Consider the following 18,136-nt stretch of genomic DNA (forward strand, 5'->3'; position numbering starts at 1 on the left):
TTAAGGTTGGAAAAGACCATTAAAGATCCCCAAGTCCAACCCCAATCCCAACTCACCCCCACCATGCCCCACTGACCACGTTCCTCAGTGCCACATCTCCACGGTTCTTGAACACCTCTAGGGACGGTGACTCCACCAGGGACGCCTGGGCAGTCTGTTTCAAATGCTGGCTTGAACCCTTACCATTCAATTAGAGGTTATTTACAATTAGGTAAACGAGACTTGCATGCTCACTCTACATTTTCATTCTGGCAGAAAGCACACAGCAGAAGAGGCCTCCCTCATTCCAAGTGAGAATGAGCCACAAGAGAAATTATAGTCTCGCATCAAGCATTTGCAGTGAGGGAGAACAATATGGTGCCCACCAATGTCCAAAATCCCCATCAGAGTTCGTACAGGCTCCAATTGAGTGCAGCTCACTAAAACCCCAAACCTCTGCCACCTCTAGCACATTCAGACTTTGGGAAAAAAGACATCGTAGGTAGGTGGGGTTTCTTTTAGAGCAGGACAAGCCTGATCTAAACCCACTGAAGGCAAAGGAAAGATACTTGCTGTCTGCATGGGGCCCTTTTGTCCCCAGAGCTGCTACAAGATTTCCCATAGCACCCTGCAGCAGGACTCACGCTTACTGAACCACCAGCGTGGACCTTGGCTGCAGCTGAACATCCCAACACAACACGGGGGCACAATGCTCAGTGAGGTTTACAGAGGAGTGGGAGGACAAGGATTTGCATATACCTATTAACTGCTCTAAATTTAGGTGTCTTGCTGAAGAGACTCAGAAAGGAGACCTGTTATTAACATGCAGAAATGCAACTGCCAAGATGTCAAGGCAATCAGTTAGGAAGGGATAATTTCTGCTTGAATGTGTTTTGAGTGCAGTTACATTGAGAAACTTTAGTGCTTTGTGAGTTCTGTTTCTTTTTTTTTTTTAAACTAATTGCTGAAGAAAAGAAATAAAACTACCAGATTCTCTCTTTCCCAAATTATCCACCACACACCTTTCCGCTACATATTCCTTGCACTGTAACAGGTTGAGGAGTGCTGTTCCTGAAGGACAAAGGGAGAGAATATGGGCAGGAGGAAGGAGGCGCAGAACAGGCCAATTCTCTGGATATTTTTCTTTGGGTACTGCACTTTGCCATAAAAATAGGTTTTACTACTTATGACATCCAGCAGAATTTTAGTCTGATGTTGTTGGCGTTCTGAGATGTGTAATAAAGCATGATTTCATTCACCTGGAGGGAATGAGAAGCTCAGTTTAATCATGTTCTTTTGACAAACTTTGTGAAAATGCTTTCACCCATAAACATAACAGCTCCATCTGCCTGAAAAGGAGGAAGATGCACGGTAAAGAAAAACACAAATATCAAATTAATTAAAATAGAGGGTGAAAACTGGGAAAGGGCAGTGGCAGGGAGGTGGCTGGGATTAACAACTCCTAAGCATTTTCTCAGCTATTTAGCAAGAGGAGAGAGTGTCGCAGAGCTGCAAAACGAAAACATACAGGAGAAATAAATGGAGCAGACAGGACGGGAGAGTCATGCACATTTTACATACAGGAATGAAATGAAGAGAAAAATAAGAGTGCTTTGGGTAAAAGGGGATTTTATGAACGGTGCATAAAACTATGGCATCTTGAACCCCTGCAGGGGTTATTTCCCACGGGAAGACTATCACTACCATCATCCATGGAGAAATCTTTTTTTTTTTTTTTCCCAGACAAATAACACTACATTTTAAGAGAAAACTCCTTGGCTTGCAGATCTCCTCCTAGCTATGTAGTTGAGGTACTTAATGTCTTGAAGGCCCCTATCCTAGGCCCCAGCTTTAATCAAGAGATCAGGATCCTTGGGTAGCCACACCGCAGTCTCAAGTTCTGAGAGCACTGAATGCTGCCATTGACTTCTGCTGACCTGCTACTCTTCTCACAGCCTTTCAATAGATTGCCATTTGAAAACTCAGGGACTAACAGGCATGGATGTCTTCTTTGTGTGCCAGATGTCACGCCACTTGACTTTTTCATCCATGTATGAACACAGGATTTGGAATCCACCTTTCTCAAATTCAGCATGACAGCATGATGTACCTTTAGTCCTCAAACTCATGTTTACAACCGGTATTTCCTCAGTGTAACTGCTGGACATAAATGGCATGGCTGGAAGCCTAATAAAAACCTTTCTAAAACATTGTATTCACGGTCTTGCTCCCTTGGAAAGAACTACAGCACGGATATTGATACACTCCTCCTCCAGAAGCCTCCCTTCCCAGGTTTTTGCCCTTTATCCCAAGGGAGGTGTAGTACTTCAAAATAAAAGATACCTTTCCAATTTCACTGCCTCTGTCTGAGCAAGTCCTGTCTTGTACACCAAATCCCAGAGTTCTCTGGAAAATCAAGACACAGAGCAGGAACATCCAAATACAGTGGATGCTACCACATGGAAGCACCAGCATATTTTTATCCAGAGATATCACAACGCAATAGCAGAACTAGATCACCAGCTCTCTGGCTCCTTACTGATCAACCTCACTATGTGATCATCCAACCAACTCTACTGCTAGTTCTTACAAATGCATTATTCAGTCAAGTACAACCTTTCACTCCATAGATAAACCACTTAGATTCTCCACTAATCTAGGCACAGCATGGATTTGTTACAGAGCAGCAATTGTGAAAAAAAAAAAAAAAGACGACTAATTTCTTGTTTTTTTTTCTCAGCCATGTTAATACATTCTGTAGCCATGGTGCCTGCAACATCTGTAGACATATTCCTTCATTACCCAGGGAGTTAATAACTCTCTGCATCACTCAGAACAGTTATATGTGCCAATTCCTATACTAAATAGAGATATTTAAAAGAGACTTTGATATATTATATTGAATAATTAAAGTACTTGGATAGTCTGAGATGTACCTGTCCTCCATGTGGATGTGTTTTTTTCACTTTCATGACATTATTATAATTGCTCGAACCACTTTTGTTGGCATATTTTTTCCCCTAAATTACCTTGTCATTTACTATCAGGGATGTTAACATGGTCATTAAATGTCTCGAGTAGCTTCTAGTTCTTACTCTCTGCCTGGTTCATATTCCTACAATTCAAAAATGACCAACTATATACGTTTTTTTTCACTTAGCACATCTTAAAATACGCTCAATCCCAATTTTATTATAGAATTAAATTGACGAGCTTGCTCTAATAATGTATAAATAATCAATTTAATGCTTTAATAAAGAAGACATAAAACAGCCAACCCTCCTTTGAGTGCAGTGAGCTGCAGTGACATTTGTTAGTCATGCATGGAAACATTTGTACAAGCTTCATTTAGAGAAGGCAGCAGGTTAATTGGGACAAAACGCAAATGCAGTGCAGCATCCATAATCAGCAGCTGCACCAGTGCCACAGAGAAAGGAAAGGTAACTGAAAACCCATTTCCACTCTTACCAGACATCTCTCAAACTAATATTCAGAATAAGTAGAAATCTTGATTTAGTACTAACACGTTTTTATATATTTATACAGCAATACCCTAAGATAGCTCAGTGGGCACCAAGTTGTTTTTCTTTCCTCTACAAACAAAATGTTTGTAGCTCCAGACTCCAATTGCAGTTAAATGTAATGTAAGTTAATGGTGTAGCTCGGCTTTAAGAGTTTGGTTCAAGCAAAATTTCAACTAAGGGAAGGTGGAACTAATATTTGACAGCTAACACAGAAATCATTTCCACAGTGCAAAACATCGTCAGTGTGTTCCTTGGTTTTGAATTAAATAAATTCATGCATTTCCTCACCCCACCCCAACAACTGGCAAAGGACAACCCCCCCCCCCAAATTTATAAAGAACTGAGAGCTTCTATGGTAACATCTGCACCTGTAAAAATGAAAGGCTTCAGCTAGAAAACTAGAAAATAACTCTTAAATCTGTTTGTCAAAATATGGCTCACAAACCATATTTTGTAATAAGCTTTTTCTGTAACAGCATTTCTGAGATGTGCTCTCTTACCTTCCCTGGTGCCATACTCACACCATGGCAGTTCAGAAGAACAAAGACTAGTATATGCTGAAACATGTCAATTGACAGTCAAAGTTAGCTCTGCAGATGGATTAAAAAAATAATTTTAAAAAAAATTGGCCAAAAAAGCGGATGCTTATCACTCAATTTATTTTTATGTCCTCAGGCTGACTCCATTACTTATTCATCAAAATTGCAATATTAAATTGAGTTACCAGAAGAGCCTGAATTTGCTGTTACTTTCCCTCCTTCAAGGGCTGTGGGGCTAGATATGGCAGATACTCTGTCGCTTCAGGACCCCAGGAACGTTCAGCCTTTCCAGTTTCAAGCAGTTGACAAAGACGAGTCTCTGCCAATAGGATCCAAGGACTCTTTGTACCACCGAAGTGAGGAGGACCTCACGCAGGGCATCCACTTGCAGGATAATTGCCTAGCTCATGAGGGATTTGCAATTCTACAAAACTCCCAAAGTAAATTCACAATTTGCATTCCCTGAAGGCACTAAAAATAAATAAGAGTCATGGAATACCGGAATATGCCTAGGAGTATTTGCCACCCTTTGCACAAATGCACAGGGCACCATTACCCTTCAGGGCCACCTCACATTTACGTTTGCTATTAGTATGCACCTCAGTAACACGCTCGGCCCCATTCAAAGTGAGGCACGGCAACACCTGGTGTTTGTGTGAAACCACCCCAGAAGGCTTACAAATTCAATTAAGAAAAAACGCAGTGAGCTGTGGCAGGGAAGACAAGAAGTGCTATATAGGCAGGAAGGCATTACTTTTAGTGACAAATCTGCTGGCATCGCTCAAGTGTCTATGCCTACAGAAGGAGACTGAATGTGATAGGAAAACAACCCTTAACAGAAATCTTATTCTTCTGCTTTATAGATTTCTTAGTGCACTTTGGGGTGCGGTTGTAGCTGCACAACCCCACCTGTTGCATTTTAAATTGCTACTGCTTGCTTTCACACACACACCAATCCAGTTAAAATGCAAAACTAGTTAGATGTAGATAAAGTCGTGATGTATCTCAGAGGCTTGGATAAAACATAGAAATTCTGAGAACATCAGATTCCATTAAGAATGAAGAAAAAGAAAACAACATACCTGATTAATGCTTAGACATGCAGGAGCCCTCTCAGAGTGCTCAGCCTCTGGTTGGTTCCCAATGCAAAGCAGAGGATCGTAGAACCATTATGGTTGGAAAGACCACTGAGATCATCCAGTCCACTCATCAACCCATTATCACCATAGCACTAACCCAGGTCAACCCCACGTGATTTCCTTCCCAGCACGGTCAGTGGAAGACTCGCACATTCAATCACCACAAGGCCAACCTCAAGCCATGTCAGAGTCAAAAATGCATCCCTGGACACACTGCAGCCTTCTCTATCACCCACGCTATCCAGAACAGCTCCAAGGAGGTGTGAGAGGACACCTGGGAGCCACCTTCAGCCTCAGGTATCATCCAACACCCTTCCCTGGAGAGTTCCCTGTTCCCCACCGAGGGGAAGTAGAGGCAAGCTCTCCTTCAAACATGCAGCTCCTTTCCTCTCCTCACTCTCCCAAAGAAGCCCTTGGGGTGCTGCTCCCCAGGCTGGGTGCTCTCTGCCTCGTCTTGCTCTGTGCCACGCAAAAGGAAACTGACCATTCACAGAAGACTGATACTGCCTTCTTGTCAGATGCTGTGCTGTGCAGTTGCATAGCACCAGATGCGTTTCACACAGCCCCACAATTTTAGTTTATGCTATAATTAACAAATACTCATTGACACACCAAAGGAATTAAACATTCTCATGCCGTTCTCATTACATGGTATTAAGACAGGGAAAAGTCTCTCCCTAAGGCTGCTTGTGAGCCACAGTTTACTTTTTTCACTCAAGGTAAATAGCATCCTGCTCTGTTTTCCTACTGTGACAAGGTCTCTGTGAAGTAATGGGCCGCTCATTTTAATTAGCCGAATCTCATGCTCTCCCACTTTGTTATTGCTGAGCTCTTATTCTCTGGGCTTCAATGCTGGGTTGTTTTTTTTTTGGTCAAGAAAATGTAGTGAGGCTTTCTGAACAGTGATCCTTGTTGGAAGAAAAAACCCAACCTCTGCCTTGCTTCCAGCTCAGAAACAAGTTACTGAACCCAAAACCGAAGGATAAAATCAAGCGACAACACTTGATATACTCTGCCACATACTCCTTTTAAGCCTGAAAGTTCTGCTTAAGTCAATTTTCCACACTGATTTTTCTTTTGTCTTTCTCATTTCTGATTACACTGCCAAATGATCTTGTTGCTTCAGCCGTCTTTCTCAGCTTCCCTGGGGTAATGTGGATTTCTTATATAATGCTCTACAAAACCCCTTCAAACATATTGCCAGCATTCATTGTCATTGCACTTTTACAAGCAGCTCTTACAGAAGCAGATATGCTCCTCTGCACAATTTCCATTCCAATATAAAAAAATCAATCCATTAGCCTTAAAAAATGTAGTGTTTAGTATAACTAAAAAGAATGAACAGTTAGCTTGACAATGTAAATAGCCTTAAATGTAGCAATTTGCAATATCCTTCAGAAGAAAATATTTCACAGCAACTGCCTATTTCAAGTGTGGAATTATATTTACAAATTCCTATTTTATGACTATCTGAAACGTAGGATGCAAACAAAAATTAAATGCAAGACTAGAAGTCCATAAGAAACCATGTACCACTTCTTTCTTTGTATGTGCCTGGAAAAGAGTGTCAGGTCCCTTATAGAAAGGCCTTGCACTGGGTATAGGTCAGGACTATCTGCACCTCCCTACTTCCTACCTAAGCCCTCTGGACAACAGCCAGAGGTCAGCATCTAACATGATGGCTCTACTCGGAACTTAAGACACAAAAGACATTTTATCAGAACACATTTTTCCAAACACTTTCCCCAGGGAAATATTTCCTGAGTATTTTCCTAACCGTCACAATCCCTTTGCAGGTTTTATTGATCAGAAACTTTTTTTTTCCTTTCCATTTTTTTGTTTTCTGTGGTCATGAAATCTAAAATTGGGCTGTTAGCACTTTATGGGATATTTTAATTAAGAAGAATTCTATGTATGTATCATTCATGTCCTCATGGGGTATAGTCATTACAAAATCAATTTTGTTGTAGTTGACTTAGATTTATGAAAAGGTAGTATATTGGATTTCTAAACTAATTACACAGGCAAGAAGTCTAGTTACAACTTTAATGGAAACTTTGGACCCCATACACTCATGTGGTTTAACTTTCCTTAATTCTACTCAAATAGCTGAGCAACTCAATCTAACAGCACTGTAATTTTTCGGGTGTCAATTCCCTTTTAGAAAACAGCCATTTATTTTATTTACCACTGCAGAATTTTGCAAGCAGGTTTGTAGGAAGCATCTGTGTTACACCCTGGTGAGTGAACCACCACCATTTGCAATCCACCTACCTCCTTTTTTCTCCCTCTTTCTTTTCTTTTCAAAGACCAGATACCTTGGAAGTTGCCACATCCCGTGAGCTCCCAATCGTCAGAAGCACTCTTGAAATCATTCAAAGGGAAAAGAGGAGTGATCTTAATAGTGCTGGAGGATGCTTTGCACTAGATGCACCAGTAATCAATACCAGTGAGGTTCTTCCTTCCCCAGCAGCAACAGAACTTACCTGAGGTAAACAAAAAATGCTCAGAGCACTGCATCTTACCTATGTGTTTTTAGGCTGTTCAAAAGGACCTTGTGTTCAGCCTCTCTGGACCAGTCTTCTCTTTGCTCCAGTTTCTTCAGTAACATCTAATAGAACTGTAAGGAGGAATACTAGGTCACACCTTGCATCCTCTGCATTTTATTACCGGAGCCAACACTCAAAATTCCAAAAATTCCAAAGTTTCCATGGAGAACCTTTGGCTTCATATCAAATGCAAGCTCTTCTGTCTTAAAAAGCACAGTTTCTGAACTAAATAAATTTGACTCCACACTTGAAATAAGTGCCAGAACTAAGAGAACAGAGGTTATCACCTTCATTTTCAGACATGGGTGGATCTACATATACCAGAAACACAGGAATAACAAGCAGTTGGTTACAGGAATCCATAGTAAACATTCATCAAACTAATTCATAAATATATTTGCTAAAGGATTAAAAGACTAAAATACTGAATTTAAAAGTAACTAGCCTTTTTTTTTTTTTTTTTTTTTTTTTTTTTTTTTGTACTCAACAATCTGGAAGATATGTTTCAATTGATGTGCAGGTACAACTGGTTTTGCAATACAACTGAAGCTTCACCATGACCTACAGTTTTCATAGATTTTGCAAGTCCTAACAGCAGAAAAAGAACACAAAAATCAAGAACGTCAGATAAGCTCTAGCAAGCAGCAAAGAGAGATGCTGATTCTCTAGGTTCCCATAAACTAGTAGGTCTGCTCTAGTAAATGTCACACTGTAAGGACAGCTGAATCAAAGAGTACCTTTTCAGTCCTAAAACAGTATCACAGTGCTTAACAATGGGTAAAGCTACAGAAAAAATCTACACTTTACATGGTATTTCTGTGCTATGTGTCCTGATCAATACTTTTGATAACAGATTAATTAATGAGTGACTGCCATTTGCTATGTTTATAGAATCTGCCAGATAACTTGTTGTGCTGGAAGTGAATGAAATATTTCAACTAGTTAGCAAGAGCAATGATAGCTCTGGACCTCCTTTTGCACCAAATCCTTTAGCTTGAATCAGAGGCTGCATTTGCAAATCTTTTTGCAATATCCGAATTTAACACAAAAATTTCATTAAAAAAAAATATAGTTCTGTTGCTTACCTCTGTATATATACTTATATAAAAATATCTGTATTTGAAGGACAACAAATTAAGAAACAGACTACACTCCCATACAAAGAACCCACATTTCAGATAACACACACAGTTTAAGCATACCAGTAATCCTGGCATAAGCATTCCTATACAAGTCAAGTCCTCATGCCACCTTCATATTAAAGTAAATTGATTAAAATGGGAGAGGAGATGTTGCTATAGAAAGAATAGGGAATGGTAGCCTGAAACAGAGGGGAGTGGGGGGAAAAAAATGGAGACAGAACATGGGCTCAGAGATAAGGGACGTACTGCCAAAGGCGTGGATCCAAGATAAAATGCTTCCTGAGCACATACATAACCATATTGCTGAGATACAAGCCTTGTTTGTTTGCTTTTGCAGACAACTAAAGGTGATATGCCTGAAATGCAGCAAATCTGAACATACGCTGGGTGTCTCTCAGGGAAGCAGCCAGTGTGTGTTGGTAAGAATTGACCTTCTCACGGGGTCTGGGCATGCGGTACGCTCAACACGTGCACACATATAGTGGCTCTTTGTGTACATTTAGCTGAAATAGGGGAAAACATCCCACGGTGTTCCACTGGATTAGGACCTCCTCTACAGCGCTTGGTTACAAAATCATCGGTATTATCAGGTGAACATTTATTAAGGATCACGTGTAATTTTAAAAAATCACTATCTAGAAGTCTCACTCAATACAAGACTTTAACAAGTTGTTCCTCTAGTAAAAAAAAAGGACTTGCAAAACTTCATTAAAAAAATTATTTTCTTTTTTTTTTTATGGCCTCATCATAATACTCTACACATGTATTGCGCACAAAGCAAAGCCAAGCTATGCAGTGACACCAGGACCCAGAGAAGGCGTCCTTGCACATAAAAAATAGTTAAAAGTTACTAATAAAACAAGATAAATACTAAACATTAAAAGACAGAGACTTTCCAGAGTTCCATAAAACCATACCTTTCAGTCAAATTGATTATTTGCATCATAAAAAATGCTAAGTTGAAGAAAATATTCCAGAAGAAAAAAACATGTAGAAGGCTTCAGGTGATTTTTGATTATGTTAAAAATAATTCCTATTTTTCATAAAATACGAAGAACTTTGCATCTTAAATAGTGTAAGTTTTATAAGTAAGTTCTTCCAGAACTTACTTGCTTTTCAATTTCACGAAAAATGAACCCTTAATAGGGTAGAAAAGTATCTGGAGCATATCCAGAAAGAAAAGAAATTACAGCTATTCCCATGTACGCTGCACAGCATCTGTCAGGAGTTTTCACATACCTTCACAAAGATACCTCTAATTAAGCCAACAATGTGCTTGATTTCAGTGATTGGAAGTAATATTCTGCAAATCCAAACTGGCTGCCTTGCTTATTTCATAGATCCAATTTGTACTGCTGGAACTTCCCTTGGCAAATAAACAGATGTATGAGAGGGCACACCTGCTGAACAAATAACACAATTTCACTTGTCTGGATCTTCCTTTGCCTTGAATGAAAAACATTTCATTTCTTTGAGGTGTTGTAGAATCCAAATCCGTTTGCAAGAGACGTAATGAGTAGCTCTGAAATAAAAACGTATGGAGTATTCTACCTATGTGGCCACCTTGAAGAACTTCAGAACTAAATCTGAGATCAGATGGAAGAAAGGAATATGCACTATACAAAATAATTTTTCACTTGAAGAGTAAATTATTACTCAGTGGCATTATACATTGTTAATAGATTTTCTTTATCTGAAACTATAATTCAATATTTGTGTATCTACCTTACATGTGACAAAGTAGCATATTCTAAAATTAGAGTGTAACCAGGAAACTATTAGCTACTATAAACAATACCAAAACACAACTCAAATATATTTTAAGGAAACAATGGATACATTTTGGACTGGGGAAAGATTTCAATTACAGATGTTCTTTTAAACACAGCTGTTAACTGTCTCAAAAAAATTCAAGCTTGGAAAAATTTTCTGCTTAGGGAGTCTTGAGTATATACATAAAGACCAAGAATACACTACCAAAAAATCCCTTAGTGGTTACTAGTGGGTACAGTAATAATAGTAAATGCCGAAATTGAAAAAAAAAATCATTTTCATTATCAGCGTTACGTGATGCAATAGACAATATATCCCCTTGGAGCAAAAACTAGAGAAAATATCGTGCCCTTTATTATCTCTGTGGTTTCTTATGTGTAATAGACAGCAGAAGAATTGCACTTATTGTAACATTACAGTGAAGTGTTAGATTGCAGCTCACCTTTTAAAATATTAGTGGCCATAATACTTACGATAGGTTGTGCATTATGCAGGATGAATAAAGATGTGCATTTAAATTAAAAAAGAGCAACCACTTACAGAACCAACAGTGAGGCTTAACATAACAAACATGCACTAACCCTACGCTTATGCAAAACTAAGTTCTTCCAGGAAACTGTAACCAACTGTTGACCTTCCACAAAGGCAAAGGTTTTGTCCCTTGGTAATGTGTCTGGACTTTGTAGTCGAATTCCAGTTTATTAGCTCATTGTCTGTAAATGTGCTGTTCCACTGTGATATCCTTTAGCTGCCCTTGAGCTTCTGCAGAATCTGCAATCTCACAGTCACTTTTATTTAAGGTTTTATTGAGCCGCAAAGTAAGTCCCCTTCAGTACTACACAAATAGGCTTCCTTATTCATCCTCTTCAGGTTCTTGTGGTAAAATTGGTGTCTCCTCCTTTAAACAAGCACTAAAAAACCGAAGGATTGTGCTGTAAAGGTGATGTTTGCTTTTCTCAGAAGCAGCGTTATGACCTTCATCCGGGTAGATCTAGCAGAGGAAAAAGGAAAAGAGTAAATAGTTTCTCAAAGGCCTTTCAAATATTTAGGGCTCTAATTTTCTTTCTCTGATCTTCAAAATGTTTTAGATGACAACAGGATGATAACATTAGTTTTACAGTATCAAGTAAAGCCAATAAAACTCAAAGTAAAATCCGTCCTCTTGGAATTTGGAACTAAAGAGAAAACAACTGCAGTGGGCTCTGCAGAAGAGAGCAAATTTATATCCACAGTCCCTATGCTTACACCAGTTCACTTTGCTGGCATTTTCAGTGGTGTTTAGGCACTCAGATCTCATCATCATCAATGAGTACTAATTACCTCATATTTTCAGATACTTCTTAATATCTTAGATTCTTACAATCATTAAGGTTGGAAAAGACCACTAAGATCATCCAGTCCAACCCCAACCCACCCCTGCCATGCTCACTGACCATGTCCCTCAGTGCCACATCTCCACAGTTCTTGAACGCCTCCTGGGACAGTGACTCCACCACCTCCCTGGGCAGCCTGTGCCAGTGCCTCACCACTCTTTCTGAGAAGAAATTTTTCCAAATATCCAATACACCAGCTATTCAGTGAAAATTTTTTTTTATTCATATTTTTGTCTTCCCATCTCATCTTTAGATGCCCACCATTTTTCTCTTGTAGGTGGATATGGGAAGTTTTATCCCAAATGAGATTCTCCCAAGTGAGGCTGAGCAAGATTTTGCATATTATAGAAAGTGCGCCTGGAAAATAAAGCACTTAGTATAGTGCTAAAGGATACGCAGATGGAAAAAAAGGAAGAAGAAAGAGGAAAAAGAGCTGAGAGGAACAAGATAAGGTTCTTGATGTCCATAACGGCAGTAAGAAACTGGGATGAAACAATGTTCTAGCTGTAAACAGGTGCAACACTGGTGTACGATACTGGTGCTGTGGTTGGGAGTGTCCTTCTCTAGAAAAATAGCAATGTGAGGTTAAATGTTGAGTCCTGCTCACAAGAGGTGCCATAGCTGTACGTACCTGCACAGTGTAATTAACTCCAGCTTTTATTAGATGCTTAATTAGTTCTGCTGAATGCTGGAAGTGGACTTTAGCTGCAAGACAACATTTGGATATTATTAGAAAAAAATGAGGTCATATAAAACGTTTCTCTGTTAAACAGCTTTGACTGAAAACATCTCCGGTCTCTGTCATTGCCAGAGCCAAGTGGAGTACCCCTCTGCCCAGAAATGCAGAGCCCACCCAGAAAAAGCCACACAGCCCCCAGCAGCAGGGCTCTGCAGTTCTTCCTCAGAGGAGAACCACCAGCTGGGACCCAGGCGAGCTGTGCTGACTGGCACCGTGCAAGGACTCCCCTTGATTTACACACACTGTGATAGATTAGAGGTGTGTAAAACCATTCTGTCTGAACATCATGACAGTTCATAACTGCGTTAAGGGAAAGCGCATCGGATTTTCTACCGCTTGCACAAGGTTATTACAGCCCATACTTCTTCAGGTAATGGAGTTTCTGCAACATATCAGTAACTTAATCTTTGTGTGGTGAAAACAGGCAACTTTATTACCATGTCCACCCCCTGCAGAGAGCTGTGAGTGGGCTGGGCAGTGTCACTGGATGTGATATTAAGTAACGGCAGCAGCAATCACAGCCATAGCGCTGAACACCTGGCGCCGCTCAGCCAGCCATCAGAATCCCAATTCTATCATTCGTGCTGCATCAAAGAGCATTCTCTAGCTCCACGTCAGTTAGGGAAGTTCAGAAAAATACACTGTAGGTACGTGTAAATCTACAGTTATAAAATCCCTCTTGACTGACGCATCCTATAATTCCATTTAAAGTGCTTTAAGTTACTTTGATTTACTTATTCTCTGTTTTAAGCTACTGATGAAACTACTGGTGCTATTAAAAGGTACCCTGTAGCTCTGGCTTCCGATGCTTTGGCACTACCTTGTAATTAATTAGCTGAATTTAACTTCTCATTTGGTACTGTGCTTCACCAAACGTACTGATAACTCTCTCCTCAATTGCAGAATCTCTATGAATTTAAAAAGCCATTAAAAATGTATGTTTTTCTATTAATAATCCAGAGAACACCTTTCACTAGCAAGACGGTGGTCTGCAAGATTTAAACAAATTACAACATACAGCACCTAAAAGGTAGAAATATTCAGCAAAGAAATGCATCATCAGTTTAGAGTTACAAGTGGCAACCAAAGCAGAATATCAGAGCTGCTATCCAAATGGTCCTGCTGGGTGTTTGCATCCTCTGCCTGTTAAAACCTCTGACTCCAAATGTGATTGCACCTGTGAATACTTACTGTCAGCTGTCCCATGAACTATTAGCATATTTGCTTCTTTCAAACCATGAAGATTGTGTAATACACTGGATGCCTGGTAAACAAACACACACAGAAGTGTAAGTGTATTTTGAAAGTAAAACTACCATTTAAAGTTACTTGTCTACGGTACCTTACCTGATAGGTATTTTCCTCTTTTGATGGAACACCAAGGTATCTTTCTGAAAAAGCTGATGCTGTGTAAGTAAAAACAATAACAACAAACCCTTGTGAATTAAAATTACTCAGTTCTGACTCGCAGCGAAGCTATTTATGACATTAAGTAGAATACAAGGTGCTCGTTTAAAAACCAGAATCCATTAAAACACTAATGTGGTCTGATCTCCTGTGCACCACAGTCCACATTCCATCACCCGTGCCCAATGCTTCACAAACAGAACCCAATATCCCGTGACTGAATGACAACGTGGTTGATATCCTAAGGAATTCTACCACTACCTTTAAAAGAATCATTTTGCATTAACAACTTTGATTCAGGCAGATTTAGGGGTCCTAAGGAAACGGGAGCGTGACTGAATTTCAGAAATGGGAAACAAAACTCCTTTCACAAAAATCTGTGGTGCATTTTTGGTAAATAATGCATCTATTGCGTGTTTTGGTAAACTGTCCCCATGTGAGCTGCCCTGTCACTTAAAGGGAAGAATGAGACAGCGAAGTCAGACTCCGCTGATACTGCTGCATTATCTCCCAGTTGTTAAGATGAATAAAAGATATCCTAAAGGTGAAGGGTGGGAATACTCACCGTACAACCTCATGTCTGTAATTGGTGCCACCACAGCTCCACATTTGAAAAGCCGCTCACTAGATTTCAGGATCATTGATGCAATGTAGCCACCATACCCCTAACAATGGACACTATAGTGAGATCTCTGTTCGTTTCTTTTATGAGGTTAAAGACATTCTGCAAATCCGATGGTATCATTTTACAGTATGTATTTGTATCTGCTGGAACTGTTTTTAAGAAATGTGCAGAAAACTTAAAATTAAGATTGAATAAAGATCTTACTTGGCCTGGCTGTGATCTTTAAACTAAGTAATTGAAAAACACTGCATACATTTCAATTTAAGTTCACAGTTTCATCATGATACCTACAGTTAGTAAGAGATCTGAAAATTACTGGAGGAGGGGAACAACAAAAGCAAGCAATCAAAACCAAAGAAGGTAAGGCTGACCTAGACAGGAAGATTTGTATTCACTTTCTAATACATGTAGATGGCTCCAAAAGTAATGCCTCCAATCTATTTCCATGGAAACTATAACAGATACAAAGAACTCAATAACACTATTTGATAGAGCAAATTCTCAGCTGAAAGATTTTTCAACTTACTCACCACCATTAGCTATGCATTTTTGCCAGCAATGAACAAGAGCCTGCATGCTGCTCTTGTCAAGATCTGCACCTGCAGAGGTGACCCACAACTGTTCACCTATAATAATTCCAGACCTACAGAGAAGAAATTTCTAAGCTGTGGATCAATGATTTTATCATATTTTATGGGCTCTTAAACTTTCTCAGTTTGTCATCTTTGTTTTCCCTTGGAAAAATTATTTTTGCAGGTTTTGCATTTGTTGTTGTTGTTGTTGTTTGTTTGTGACGCAATATGCTTCAGGGGATGACATTATCCCATGGCAGGGAAAAGAAAAACATAGAACACTGGCCAGCCCCAAACCAGAATATTGTGCATCTCCACAGGTTTCTTACGGAGTTTTTTGAACCCGGCCTGCTCCTGTTCTTCACATCTAAATTTTTAATCAAGACTTAATTTCTCTGGAAGAACTGGAAGATTTGAAAACCTTATGACCTTAGCTAACAAAAATAAGCCAACAAGAGAGTTCTTTGTAATCAACCTATACTAAATGTGAATGGACACACGAAGGGAAATACAGAATAAGAACTGGATTTTCAAGGGAGCATGAAGAACTGGGTTATCCTCTTTCCCACAGAAATTTCAGATAAGGAGGCCAAGAGCAGCCCAGCATTGTCCATAAGCAGGAGCAGACTTCAGTCAAGAAAGAATTTTTAAGTGGGCAGCAATACCTTTCATAATTCAAAGAGTATAAGAGAACAACAACTTCTCTCTGCCTCTGGGTTCTCCCTTTTCACTGTTGTTTAATATTCTGTTTGTACCTTTTCCAGGAGCTCCACAACACAGTCTTAATCCTAGGACAGCTATTGCTACATTATTTATTATTTATACCACATATTCATTAAGAGCTTGGCTTCATTCTCCTAGGAATTTCTTTCCTTCGTGCTTGTGCCCTCACTTCCAACCAGGCTTTCCAGGACAAAAAAATTACACTGTGAAACCACATTCTCAGAATCACTTCACTATGATGGTGCCGAAAATAGTTTTTCTGTCCTAATGCATGGATATGTGAACCCTCACTCATGGACTGGATTTCTATAGTTACCACCAAGTTGCCCTATTTTCAAGAAGCTGGTTGGCTATGAAGTTCCAACACACAAAAGAAGCAAACAACATGGAAGCACACTGATTGTGACAAGAATTTTACTTCTGCATAGTTCCAGAACTTCTCAAAGACCTCCTTGACTGTGTGCATGAGCCCAGCATCATGAAATTAGAATTAACCAATTCTAAAGTCAACTTATTTTCATGCAAAGTGTATTTTTTTTCATCAGTAAGCCCAATTTAATGCATAGAAAAAGAAAATAACAAACTACTTTTCCTATCTTGTTGTGGTATACAGTTGAAAAGAAACAAGTTTTAATGAAGATGTATAATTGACACTAAAATAAGCAGAGTAAAGGTAAAATACAATTAACCCCAGGAAACTGTTAAATATATATATATATGTCTACAAATATCCTAATTCTAAAATTGACATCAATGTTATGAATTTTTGTCAGCAGAATATAACTGAGAGGTTAACTAGCTCGGAAAGGGTTAACTTCCCTGAATTCAAAGCAGTGCTGAAGCTTATCAAATTCCCCAGTTCTTGCTCTTCACCTGCTCACATTTACACTTCCCATTTCTCCTTCTTTCAGAAAACAAATGCAGGTACGCAATCATTAATAATATTTTGTAGAGGAAAAAAATTTCAGTGTAGCCTTTGGCAGATAAGCAGAACTATGTTTACATGTATGCCCTATGATAATTGTGGCTTGCCATGTCATTGTTAGGAAATCGTTGAATCTTCTACAGAAAGTAGAGGCAGTCAGTAAAATATTTTGATATAAAAGTTGTTTTAGAAATAAATAGTCAATTTAACTGCAGCCCAAATGTGCAAGACCCAAGCTTATAAAACACTAAGTGCTTATTAAACATTTCTAATGAAAGCAGAAAGCAACACCCTCTCCTGCAGATTCTGGAAAGCAAATACTGCAGTAATGTAAAACCAACCTGATTAACCTCAAATATCTTTTCTGAGAAGAAAAAAAACAATATAAAGTAAATTATGGCAGTTTGTCCCCTACACACACACACTTCTTTTAACAACTGAAACTGTCTTAGGGAAAGAGATAAATATATTTTTTTATGAACTGATAATACTCTCCTAAAAAAATACATTCCACTGTTTTTTGCACATTACCTTTCCAAATATACTCAGTCTCTTAGGATCAATGAAGGGCTGTTTCAATAACGATCTGCAAGGAAAAAAACATAAAGTCCTTTTTACTTTGGTGAATCTACTATATAAAGAAAATTACTTGCACTGTGAGGAATTGTCTTATTTGTGGATAAGGTAGAAGAACAAATTACAGCAATAAAATTGATATTACACTGGGAAATGTGATTTTATTTCGAATTCCTTCTCTATATGGCAAACACATGGTGTTGGACTCACCTAACTTTAGAGACCTGAATTTGAGCACTTGTCTAAATTTCCCATTTATATCTGTTCCTCAGTCAAAAGCAAGGAGAGAGCATTCTCAAAGAGCCTTTCTTCTCACTTGCATCAGGCACCGCCCTCAGCCCAGGAGAATCACCCTCTAGAAATGCCAGGATCATCCACAGACTAGAGCTTAAATGACCTTCTTTGATCAGTTGCCAAGCTTGCAGGCAGCTAAAGGAAGGTAAGATGAATGCCATTTCCTAAGTCTAGATAATTAATCAAATAATTATCTCATCAAAGCAATTAATCAGCAGTGGTGACAGAATAACCTGAGGCACAAATCCACCTACTTT

At 39.1% G+C, this 18,136-nt stretch overlaps 1 protein-coding gene across 3 annotated transcripts in view; it reads right to left on the bottom strand.

Annotated features, from left to right (window-relative positions):
* Positions 7,829 to 18,136, bottom strand: part of DPP10 (dipeptidyl peptidase like 10) — a 426,751-nt gene continuing 416,443 nt past the window's right edge. For 2 of the 3 annotated variants that reach the window (XM_021398542.1, XM_021398540.1), the window contains 6 exons: positions 17,541 to 17,595; positions 14,730 to 14,829; positions 14,105 to 14,163; positions 13,949 to 14,021; positions 12,650 to 12,723; positions 8,177 to 11,636 (listed from right to left, as the gene is read on the bottom strand). In XM_021398542.1, the coding sequence (XP_021254217.1) occupies positions 11,499 to 11,636; positions 12,650 to 12,723; positions 13,949 to 14,021; positions 14,105 to 14,163; positions 14,730 to 14,829; positions 17,541 to 17,595 (499 nt within the window). In that variant the 3' untranslated portion in view covers positions 8,177 to 11,498. Of the gene's footprint in view, positions 11,637 to 12,649; positions 12,724 to 13,948; positions 14,022 to 14,104; positions 14,164 to 14,729; positions 14,830 to 17,540; positions 17,596 to 18,136 lie in introns of all 3 variants that reach the window. The other variant, XM_021398541.1, reaches the window with a different exon arrangement.

The sequence above is a fragment of the Numida meleagris genome, chromosome 5 (assembly GCF_002078875.1).
Source record: "Numida meleagris isolate 19003 breed g44 Domestic line chromosome 5, NumMel1.0, whole genome shotgun sequence".
NCBI classification, from domain to species: domain Eukaryota; kingdom Metazoa; phylum Chordata; class Aves; order Galliformes; family Numididae; genus Numida; species Numida meleagris.